This window comes from Aotus nancymaae, unplaced genomic scaffold, assembly GCF_030222135.1.
Source record: "Aotus nancymaae isolate 86718 unplaced genomic scaffold, 86718_ANA_hifiasm-v0.15.2.pri h1tg000030l, whole genome shotgun sequence".
NCBI lineage: Eukaryota > Metazoa > Chordata > Mammalia > Primates > Aotidae > Aotus > Aotus nancymaae.
This window is the reverse complement of record NW_026988443.1, coordinates 28,041,154-28,053,426: the sequence shown is the minus strand read 5'-3', so window position 1 is coordinate 28,053,426 and position 12,273 is coordinate 28,041,154. Positions and strand designations below refer to the sequence as shown.

At 41.8% G+C, this 12,273-nt stretch overlaps 1 protein-coding gene across 1 annotated transcript in view; it reads right to left on the bottom strand.

Moving 5' to 3' along the window:
• The window catches only part of HYDIN (HYDIN axonemal central pair apparatus protein), a 490,708-nt gene that overhangs the window by 164,202 nt on the left and 314,233 nt on the right, over nt 1–12,273 (bottom strand). The window contains exons 27-31 of the mRNA XM_064383265.1: nt 11,983–12,192; nt 9,801–9,938; nt 6,379–6,556; nt 3,933–4,057; nt 190–320 (exon numbers count right to left, since the gene is read on the bottom strand). Of these exons, the coding sequence (XP_064239335.1) occupies nt 190–320; nt 3,933–4,057; nt 6,379–6,556; nt 9,801–9,938; nt 11,983–12,192 (782 nt within the window). The remainder of the gene's footprint in view (nt 1–189; nt 321–3,932; nt 4,058–6,378; nt 6,557–9,800; nt 9,939–11,982; nt 12,193–12,273) is intronic.

Here is a 12,273-nt window from a genome sequence, read left to right as displayed (position 1 = left end):
CACTTTAGGAGGCAGAAACCTGCCCAGTTGGCTTGATGCTAGGGGATGGCAGATAACTGAGGTGAGTGGATTTCATTTCTAGATGATCAGCCAGCGTTTTGGGAGCGCTCTGCATGAGGCAGCACTGCTTGCTCTGCTGCATTCTGAAACAAGCACAGCACAGAAGGGCGGTCACTGGAAACCACTCACTTGGCCAGTTTGCGGCGATTCCGATGGCTGAAGCAGGTGTCTGTGGGATCAGGGGTGATCGTTTTCTGATGTTCTAGGACATAGCTTTGGACAATAAGTCTCTCTACTTCCATCTGGAGATGAGAACTTACCTGAAGCAAGAGAAGGGCAAGTCAGCAAATTCTTTAGGAACATGGATTCTCAACAGGGACAATATCACCCTTAAAGAGGCAAAAATTAGTTCTTGGAGGGTGGTGGAAAATACCTGAAATATTACAATGGTTTGTGGCCCCCAAAGGGCCACAGAACATAAACAAATACACAGTATGTTTAAGGCATTAAATTTTTCCTGGGAAGTGTGTAGGGAGGGTAAGCAAATTGGTATGTCCATACCATGGAATACTCAGCAGTAAAAGGGAATGAATTATTGAGGTGCACGACTTGAATGGAATTATAAGGGCATTATGTGAAATGAAAAAAGCCAATCTCAAAAGGTGATGTGCTGTATGATTCCATTTATATAACATTCTTGAAATAACAAAAGGATCAAGATGGAGAACAGATGAGTGGTTGCCAGAGGTAAGGAATGGGGAGAGAAGGTGGGCGTGGTTATAACGGGGTGGGGGTGGGGCACGTGTAAGGTCAAACACAAACGGAAAATGAGGCTTAGTTCTCCTTGTTGAAAATAAGAGACTTCTTCCCTTTTCTTCCAGTATTTAGTTTACAACATTTGTAATTTTAAGTTCTTTGAAATGTTATCGCTTTGAAACGTAGATAAATCTTTTTAAAAGGGAAATAAGCCTCTTGCCAGCTTTAGGACCCAGAAGTGTCTATCTCCAGGCATCTCTTTGAAATGTAATCGACAAGGAAGATGAAGTCCCTACTTCCAGTTTCTGTGAGAGGATGGGAGCCTAGCTTCTGTGGGACTCTGCTAGAAAGACAAGTTTGTTTTTCCTTGGATAAAGCCAATTAGCTAACACAGCTGGTCACTTTAATTACCATTTCGATTTAGGATAAAGAATGTGTGACAAATGATGGTGTCAAGTCCTCTTACTTGAGACTAGCTATTATTTACTCTGAGAACATGAATGAAATGGCTTGGATTTGCTTGGCTCTACGAGAGGGGCAGACTTCCTCTGTCTTTGCAATCTTTTAGTAGGTTGCCTGTGATGTTGACCACATTCCAGTTTAATGCTTATTCAATAATAAAATTGTTTTCTTTCTCTTCTGCCTTTGTGGATAGATTTTCTGGGTTGGAAGGAGATTTTGTTTTTAATTTTGTTTCCCTAAGAAGCACAAGGAATCCTTGTAGCAATGGAATAGTTCTGGATCTTAATTGTGGTGGTGAGCTCACATATCTACATGTGATAAAATTGCACAGAACTACACACACGTGCGTGCACACGCATATAAAAGTGGTTAAATACGAATAAGCTCTGTGGCTTGTACCAATGTCAATTTTGTGGATTGATATTGTACTATAGTTATACAAGATATTACTGCTGGTAAAAACTTTTATTCCCTGTAAATCTATAATTATTTCAAAATAAAAAGTTGAAAAAGTATATATCAAACTATTCAAAGAGATTCCATTTTGTATATGATAAATAAAAATATTTCATGGGGAGTATTAGGAAAAAGGTCTAAAATGGATTTTTAGGGAGTGATAATGGAAAAGGTTGAAAAATACTGTTTGAAAAGGGCTAAGCCTTAAGTCTAGGGCACAGCAGGGAAGGTTAATGTGTACCATGGCCCACAGTGAGGCACAGGAGGTGAGAGTGAAGTGTGACAAACTGGGAGAGGAGCAGGGCCTGCATTCCCAGGGACAGCATTCCCAGTTATCTGGATTCTAGAGCAGCAAAGCCAACCCTGTGCTTGGCTCCTCAGCCACGAGTGGTGCACCCTGTCCTACTCAAGGGGATCAGCTTGGCTCTGCATGTACCATCATGTTCACAGAAACCCCACCCCACGGCTATCCTAGGCTTTGATGAGGTGCAGCCTGGGAATGTGGTTAGCAGGTGGAGACACAGCACTGCCGCCAGTGGGCAGCCCAAGTCTGGTAGGAGAAGGCAGAGGCTCAGAGCACCATCTTAGCAGCTGGGCAGGCCTGGGTTCAAATCCTAGCTCTGGGCTTCCCTTGGGACATGCCCTTCACTTCCGTAAAACTAAAATTTAGATGACAGTGGCACCATTCTTCCCCCACCCTCATTATGGGAAGATTTAACAAGATAACAGTGCAGGTTAATAGTGTGGCACAGGCTTGTATAAGAGCTGAATAAATGGTAGCTGATGTTATTAATTATGATCATCCTTGGTTCACTTTTGGCATCTTATGCTTGATCCAGGCTTCTGCAAAGCAAATCATCGCTGGTGGCCTTTGGTGCTCCCAGTCTCCCCCATGACATCTTTCTCTCCCACTTTAGAACCCCTTTTAACCAGCCTAAGGGCTCTCTAGCCACATATATGATTCTTCCTTAGAACAACATTCTCATGCACATTTGCATTTTGAAAGAAGGGCACGGGGGATGGCAGCTGTCATGGTCAGGAACAGACTGTTAAAACAGGACTTTCAGGGGTGATGAGGGCAGACATATTGGGACTTTGCCTTCCTATCCCAGCCTCTATTTACAAGCTGAGATGCTCCCTCCTCCAGAAACCCTCTCTTGGCTCCCACCTCTGCAGTATCACAAGCTCCTGACTTTTACAGAACCTTTTGGTCACCCCTTCTCCTCCATTCAGATGCTGGGGTACTTTGGGGCTCCATTCTCAATCTGCCCTTCTCCCTGCTCACTAGACACACTTCCTAGGGAATCTCCCCATTTCCTGTGATTGCAACGGGCATCCAATGACTCTCAAGTCACTTTCTCCAACCTCTCTTTCTCCCCCAGGCCCCCAGCGGTGGCTCCAGTTCCCTACTGGCTGCTCTATGTGGATGATGCACAGAAATCTCACATTCGGGAGCCACCGGAAGCAGCTGAACTCCTTTCCCTTCCTACCCCTCCCACCAGGACTCGCTTCTCCTGAGTTGCCTGTCTCAGTCCCTCTCCTTTCCTGGTCATCCAAGCAAGACTTCGAGGTCCCCTCCACCTCATGCCCATATCCAATCAATCCCTAAGTCGTGACCATTCCACTTCTGGAATATTCCTTGAACTCACTCAGTTTGCCCTGTCCCCTCTGTCACCATTGCTTTCAGTACCACCATCTCTCACCTAGAATTACTCCATCAGCTTAAAAAAACTGTAGAGGTGGAGTTTCACTATGTTTCCCAGGCCGGTCTCAAATGCCTGACCTCAAGTCATCTCCCACCTTGGCTTCCCAAAGTTTTGGGGTTATAGGAATGGGCCATTGCACCTGGCCCTCCATTGGCTTCTAAAATACTGATCTCTCAAATCTACTCTCATCATCCCCAAGTTCCTGTCCCTTCAGAGTTCCACAAGGCAGCCAAATGGATCTCTTAAAGATGGGAAGTAGATTAGGCTACACCTTTGGTTGCCCTCAGGATGAAGTCCAAAAACCTTAATACGCTGGCCACCTGATAGCTCATCTTCTGGGCTCATCTCGCCTCTCCTAGCTTCCTGCTTCTTTGCTTTATCTCTGTCTTTCTGCTTTCTGTACCTCAGAGACCATGTCCTTGCTCCTGGGCCTCTACACGCAGTGCCCTTCTGCATATGCATCCCACACACGCTGCACACAGCACCCTTCTGCACACACATCCCGTGCACTCTGCATGCACCGCCCTCCCATGCAGGCTGGAGCTGCCTTACCTCCGCAGACTCATCTTCTGGCACTTCCTCGGTTATTATGTCAAACTGATCGACTGTTTCGCGTTTGTTATACTCTTCGTCTGTTTTCCTGGCCTGATTCAAGAAGGTTTCATACTTTTCATTCGCTGTGCCAGGGCAGGGAGCGGGGATTGAAAGGAGAGCAGAATCAGGAAGGTTAGAAAAATATGAATGATGTCCCAAACACAGACTTGCTTTCTCTGCTTCAGAGAGTGAGGTGATTTGAGAGTTGAATATGTATCAGAGACCTCACTGAGTTCAATGAGATTATGTTTTGGTGAGTGACTGGCTGGTTCTCCAGAACTTGAAGGTAGCAACATTTGAAGCCACTTGTAGCGTGACCCTCTTGATCCTGGCGTGCTTGGGGCTTTCTTGGTTCTGGCACTTAAACCCCGGAGCTCTCCCAGTGCTGGACAAACCCAGGCAGCTGGTCATCCTTTAAGTCAGTTTTTACGTTTATTAAATCTCAATTAACAAAAAAATATGTTTGGGTCAAGTTGCTTTAATTAACACGAAATATGCCACAATATCCTGGATCAGGGAAGGTAGGTAATTGGTAGAGATTCCCACCCAAATTCACCACTAAGCCAGTACAGATTCAAATACTTTGAAAGGCAAGGTAGGAAAGTCATTTAAAATGACTACTAAAGGCCAGGTGTGGTGGCTCACGCCTGTAATCCTAGCACTTTGGGAGGTTGAGGCCGGCAGATTGCCTGAGCTCAGGAGTTCAAGACCAGCCTGGCCAACATGGTGAGACCACATCTCTACTAAAAACAAAAGAAGTTAGCTGGGCATAGTGGTATGTGCCTGTAATCCCAGCTACTCGGGAGACTGAGGCATGAGAATAGCCTGAACCCGGAAGCAGAGGCTGCAGTGAGCTGAGATTTCACCATTGCACTCTAGCCTGGGTGAAAGAGTAAGACTGTTTCAAAAAAAAAAAAAAGAAAAAGAAAAAAAGAAAAGAAGCCTATTATAACACAATAGGAAATGCTGTGACTGTAGTGAACTGGAGAACAGAAGACTCAACCAACGGTTTTCACATTTAAATTATTTTAAAGTCCTTACTGGCCAAACCGTATCTACTGCTCTGATGAGGCCAGCTGGGTGCCCAGTTTTCACCCATATGGCAAAGGTTTTCCTTCCTGAAAATTACACGTGGAGCTGGAGTAACCCTTGCCTGGCTTGAACTCTAGATACGAGAGTGTAACATGGTCTTGGCGTTAGTGACATTTATTGCCAGGCATTGTGGCTCAACGACTGTAATCCTAGTGTTTTGGCAGGCTGATGTGGGAGGATCACTTGAGACCAGGATTTCAAGACCAGCCTGGGCAACAAAGTGAGATCCTATCTTTAAAAAAAAAAAAAAAAAAAAGTAAGCCAGGCATGGCAGTGCACACCTGTAGTCCCTGCTACTCAGGAGGCTGAGGCAGGAGGATCCCCTGAGCCTAGGAGTTAAGGTTACAGTGAGCTATGATTGTACCACTGCATTTCAGCCTGGGTAACAGAGTGAGACCTTTTTAAAATAGAGACAGGGTCTTGCTCATATATATATATATATATATATATATTCAAGTTTTCAGGGAGCAGACAATTAGAATTCAGTGGATGATTAGCAACAGGAGAGTTAGTGACTTCAGGGAATGTGGTAGGAGGAAAGGCTGGGTGGGAGGATTTAGTCTGAAGTTTTTTAGGAAAAGTAGATTTCAAGGAGCTTGAAGAGGGAATCATGAAGGGTGAGAAGTTTGCCTGACCCATCGTCCTGTGCCTGACGTCTAGAAGAAAGAGCCAGGGACGGTCTACAGCTAAAAGGGCCTGCTCAGCTGAGGTTTGGAATTTGCCAAGACAGAAATATTCTGGTACAAAGGGATAGTCCCAGGTGCCAGACATAACTGGAAAATGTAAGTGGGAAGACAATTATTAAAGTCTAATTTAGCCTTCACCTGTGTGATGCCAGAATAATTATTAAAGTCTAATTTAGCCTTCACCTGTGTAAGGCTCAGAATCTGTGTTTGCCCTTCTGTGCAGTTTATACTTTGAGAATTGTATGCCTGGAAGCGTACAATTGGCTCTCACCTTCCCAGTGGCCGTCTAGGAGAATACTACTGGGAAAAGACTGCTCAGGGAAAGACCAGGGCCGGAAGGAGAGTGCATGGGAGTAGGAAAAGCCTTTGAAGGTGAATTTCCTGATCCCTCTGTAAGTAATTCAATAATGGCCAAATTGACCAGGGTTCTTCATCTGGGACTGTTATAGACCATTTCTTGTCTCAGTAAACTCAGGTCACCAATTTGGCAACTGATGAATAGCATGGAAGAGAGCCACAGGGGATTTCTAAGCGAATAAATTAAGTAGCCAGCAACCTTCCAATAAGCAAAGCTAAAATGCTTGTTTTGTCCCCCAGTGGGGAAATATTCCAGTGTGAAGTAGTACCTGTGAGCTTCCTGGGGAGATCGAGGCAGATTTGGGGAAAGATTCCCTCTCCACTCAGAGTGATACTTTCTGGGTCCAGGTGGGCGATCTGTATCTGGAAACTCCTTTTAAAGACCTCAGGTACTCCAGGTAGGTAGTAAACTTTCAATACCTGCTCTTGATGTGAACTGATAAAACCCTATGCGGTAGAAAGACCAGAAAAGGGAGAACAAATATGTCACAGGCTCAACTCATTCAATGAGTTAAAACAACAACAACAACAACGACAAAGTAAACCTAAAGAAAGAAGGAAAGGAGTAAGAGATTTAATGAAATAGAGTGAAAGAAATAGAAGAGGTTCATAGATCCAAAAATTGTTTCTTTGAAAAATGACAAGTAAAATACACAAAAAGTTGGCAAGACTGATTAAGAAGACAAGGAAAAAAGTAGTCAATGTAGTAAATAGTACATAAATCATATGTGATTGTGAGAAAACTTTATGTCAACATATTCAAACATTTTTGTGAAACTAATAATTTCCCAGAAAAATATGAATAACCAAACTTAAAAACCCCAGAGTGATCTGTATCCTATATAGAAACTGAAAAATGAAGAAAATTACCCTGGCACAGGAATACCTGGCATTAGAAGCAAGGTCTACCACTCCCACAAAACAGATCATCTCTTTCGTTTACGAGCCATTCAGGAAACAGAAAAGAGAGAAATGCCTATTTTTTAATTCTGATATCCAAACTGATCAAATGCAGCATGAAGAAGGAAATTTGTTAACTAATGATCACTTTAAAAAGGTGCAAAAATTTAAAGTAAAATGGTAGCTAAGTGAATCCAGCAATATATGTGTATTTTAAATGCAGATGGTAGCATATAGAGTGTTTTTCATCTTCCTTTTCTTTTTACCTAACAATATATTTTACAATTAACTCAATGTTAGTACAGCTAGAGCTACTCCATCCTTTTTAGTTGCTATGTATTATTCCATTTCATAGGTTTAATATATTTTTAAAAATTAGTTTCTTACTGATAGACATTTAGTTAGTTTCTTGTCTTTTGCTATTGCCATTACAAATTACATAGGAAATAATCTTACAAACACATCATTGTGCAAAGGTGAGAACATGTACGTAGAATAAATTCTTAGAAGTAAAATTTCTGGGTCAAAGTGTAATTTTAATAGATAAGGCCAAATTGTTCTCTATAGAGTTATCAATTTACAGTAACTGCAGCAATGTAAATCCAAATGCTTTTAAAAATTTAGGAAAAGGGCAAGGAAAACATAGCAATTGTGATAAAAAGATGGAATGGAAAGGAAACACTAAGGGAATTTAAAAAATAGACAAAAAAATCCAATGAAGGAAGTAACAGTAAGCATTTCAGTTTTGCTAAAGATAAGAATGTGTTAAATGTTCCTATTGAAACTGAAGGACTCGCAGAGAAAATTAAAAAATAAATTTAAAATACACACGTTGTATGAGTGATAAGCCTAAAACAAAATGAAATAGACTATGGGCAAACAATGTAAGGCAAAAAGAAAGCAGCAATGACAGTATTACGACCAAACGAAGTGGAATTCGAAGCAGAGCATTCAAAGGGAACAAGAAGGCAATTTAAGGTAGACAAAACACACAGTCCATGATGAATACACAATAGCCACGAGATCTTCTGTGTCGACAGAGAAACAAAAGGCATAAAACTAAAAGGTGCTGTGTAGAAAACTATAGAAATGGACAAAAGTTTTACATGCCACTCTTGAGTCTTAGAAAAACATATAGAAGATTTGAATGTTATAATTATTCAGGTTAATTTAGTAGAGATTCCAGGCATGATAATCTGCATTCCATAGCCCACGTAACATTATTTTCAAACATCTATTACTATTAAAAATCATTTCAGGTCACTATAATATATTAATTAATTCACTAAGTAGGAATTTAGAGGGCCATATTATCTGATCACGATTCAAAAAAACCTCAATATTACTAACAGTTTAAATAACAAAAGCAAAAGTCTTAGTCATTTGGAAGTTAAAAAAAAGAAAAATATATTTTAAATTATACTTGTAAGTAAAACAATAATTTTAGACAACTTAGAAAATAATGAAAGTTATAAAAGTAAATATTAACGTGTGAAACATACAAAATAGACTTCTACTTTTTTATCTGTAATTTTCTTAAAATATAAGGAATAAGGCTAAAGGTGTCCTTAGGGAAATAAATAGTCTTACAATTTTTCATTATTGACTAAGAAAAAAAAATGAATGTAGGCATTCAAGTTAGGAAGTTAGGGAAACAAAACATAAGAGTGAATTTGGGCTGGATGTAGTGGCTCATGCCTGTAATCCCCGAACTTTGGGAGGCTGAGGTGGGCAGACCCCTTGAGTTCAGAAGTTCAAGACCAGCCGGGGCAACATGGTGAGAGCCTGTCTCAAAAAAAAAAAAAAATACAAAAATTAGCTGGGTGTGGTGGTGCATGCCTGTGGTCCCAGCTACTCAGAAGGCTAAGGTGGAAGGATTGCTTGAGCCCAGGGGGCAGAAGGTGCAGCGAATCAAGATCTTTCTACTGCACTTCAGTCTATGCAACACAGCCAGACCCTGTCTCAAAAACAAACAAACAAACAAAAACACCAAAAAAGTGAATTCAAAAGGTGAGCTAAAATAAATTGGGAAAAAAACAAAAGGTGAGGTGACCTAACAGATATTAATAAGTATTTTAAAGCCATAGCAATTAAGATAGTATAGTATTAATGTAGGGACAGACAGATAATGCAGGGACAGACAGAGCAATGAAGAATAAAGAGACCAGCATTAAACTCAAATATGTGAGATAATTTAGGGGAAGAACAGACTTTATTATCAACAACGACGACACTCATTATCTTGGGATTACAAAAGTATGAATAGTTACACTTTAAAAATATTTTCATTTTTTTCTATAACAATTGTGTGCTATTTTCATAACAAGAAAAATTCAACAAATCTTCCTTAAAACTGGTAGATCAACATAATATGAACAAGAAATCACTTCCTCTGTTTGCTTCTGAAACCAGCTTGGCTCAGTGCACTCTGCTGTTTTCACACTTGCTGAAGTCAGTGGAGAGGCGGCCCTCGGGAATTATAAGGGCAGTGTGAAGACACCGGTGGAAATAAATTAGTCTCATTATCATGGTAAAAAAAAATCCATGGGTTGCATCTGTCTTATTGATTGCTGTATCCCTGGTGCCTGGAAACTGACTACTTTGGGACTAAACAAATATCTGTTTAATAAATGAGTGAAGTGGCTTGGATTTATTTATTTTTCCTGCTTCTGAGAGTTCTTTAGTTTTAATAAAAAGAAAAAGTCACACCTGTGATCCTGGCTGTGAATACTTACCTGCATGGGGTGGGGCTTGTAGGTTTGAATTCAGGCTCCTCCCACTGTTTACTTACCGAGAGAGGCAGAATTAGTGGCACTCCAGGTAGAAGGTTGTCTGGAGAAGACTGGTGGTCAGTCAGAACCTTGAACTCAAAGCTGACTTTCCCCGTGTTCGTTAGCGTGATTTCCCTCTCTGTGATGTGGTCAAACAGCTTGAGAAGAGAAGGGGAAGAGTGACTCCTTTGCCACCCACTTTTGGGATATGGCTTTGATCATGACAAAGGTGCAGAAACATGCCTCATGGATAAGAATGTGACAGCTCCTGATATAAACACTGGTCAGTCTATATCTTAGCATCACAACAAATGCCAACAGGGCACTAGACTCTGGAAACCTGGCTCTTAGTTCTTCTAAGAATGGATTTAATTTAGGTATGGTTGTGGGGCTGAGCATTTAACCTTCCTGGGTCTCAGTTTTTTCACTACAGGAACTTGTAATAGAGAATCTTAAAGTAACCTTTCTACATTAAGAAGATTTGCCTTCTGGATTCTGTCCTGTAAGAAAAACAAAAGATTTGAGTATTGAATGTTCTAGAATGATTTTTTTCCCCATTCAAATGGAGAACCATGGGTGTAACAGGCCAGTCATGTTCTTTTTCCTGGAATTTTGCTAACGTAATTCACCAGCTGGGTTAGCAGTCCCAATAACCACAAACAGGCCACTTTGGGGGTCCTCAGGAAAAGCTAGGGTGAGGACTGGCTGCTTCAAAGACTACACTCACAGATGAGCCAAAACCAAGTGCCCAAAGGACCCTGGAGACGAGGAAGGAAAGAGAATTCTATTTGGTCAGCATCATGGAGACAGTCTCTGTAGGTGTTAGGTGAATCTGATTTTAGGCACAATCTTTGATCGACAAACACACATGCATGCACACAATTCAGTAATTACACATGCAGGAGCTATGTAACAGAGACTCAGTCTTCACTGAAGTTTGGTAGGAGATATGGTCTCCCAATCAGAATCTGATTGGGAAGGGAATATGTATTGATGGAATTAATTGAAAATTATTCCAAAACTAAAATGGGAAAGTATATTATATTATGGCAAAGAGTACCACTAAGTGCCAAGGGAATGTAAAGTAAAAGATAACTGTGGAAGGAGCTGAGCTGGGTCTTATAGGATGCAGAGGTATGGACTTGGCAGAGTGGAGGATAAGAGGGATAAGGTAAGAGAAAGTGTAGCCGCATGAAGGGCTGGGGTTCAGTGGGACCAGTGGGTAGACCAGCTTGGCCACAGTGAAATGTATGGACTATAATAGGGAAGTATGGAAAGTGAAACTTACAGTGTAAAGATCACCAGTTAATGGAGAGGCTTAGGATAGCCTCACCCAGGTAGAGGAATGGGCTCTGACCTAAAGGAACTGATGACAATTGACATCCAACTCTGACCCAGCACAGCACTGAATGGACGCCTTAAGCAATGACAGCTCCTAGAAGGATAGGCCTGCTACTCCATTCCCATCTTATAGATGAGGGACACTGAGGCTTGGAGAGGTGATGTGCCCAAGGCCATACAGTCAGGAGGAAGTAAAACTGGAATGTGAAACCATGCTCTTTGGTCAATATTACATTGCTTTGCCAAATGCTGCAGGGTTTAATTGGTCAGGGATTGATGGGATGACAACACCGTTTGGAAAATGTCTCTGGACTTACTGAATCAGAATCTGCACTTGAACAAGACTCCTCGGGGATTCGTAGGCACATTACAGTGTGGGAGGAACTGCTATAATAATTTAGGCATGGCTTGATGAGACCCTGTAATGTGGTAACAGTGCCAATGGGAAGAGAAAACTGACTCAGAGAGGGACCCTGGTGATGAGTCAGGAAACCCTAGATGCTTATAAGGATGTAGAGAGGTGAAGGAGAGAGTGCGGTGGAAAAGCCTTGGAGATTGTAAACCTAGGGGTGAGAGAAAATGGTAGTGCTATTGAGAGAAACGCAGAAGCTGGAACAGGCTCCTGGACTGAAAGGGAAAGTGACCTTGAGCATCTAACATGCTGCATTTCAGGAGATGATAAGAACAAGTGCAAGTATCTGGCAAACAGTTGGGAGCAGGAGGATGATCAGGGTTAGGGAGGCATACTGGGGATCAAGGGCAGGGGTGATGGTGAGACTGTGATGACCAGGGTTCAGGAGAAGATTTGTTTAAGATGCTTAAGACAAAACCAGAAAACCTTAACCTGATGGTTTGTGATACCTGTAATCCATAGTGAATATCCTTGGTGTCAAAGGAATAGTTGACCAGGGACGCCTCTCCCTTTAGTGTTATTTCATAGGTGGGTCCACCTTCCACTTCACACAGAGCTTTAGCCTGTGAAATGATGTTACAGTGTCCATAGAAGGTGAACGACATTTGGTGGCTGCTGTGTGGCTCCAACACTCCATAGAGGGGCAAAATATCAAACACCTGCAGAGAAAGCCATTCCATAAGAGAGCAGCTGTTGGGATGAATGCCTGCCAAGGGTAAGTGAAAGTTATGTCAATTTAT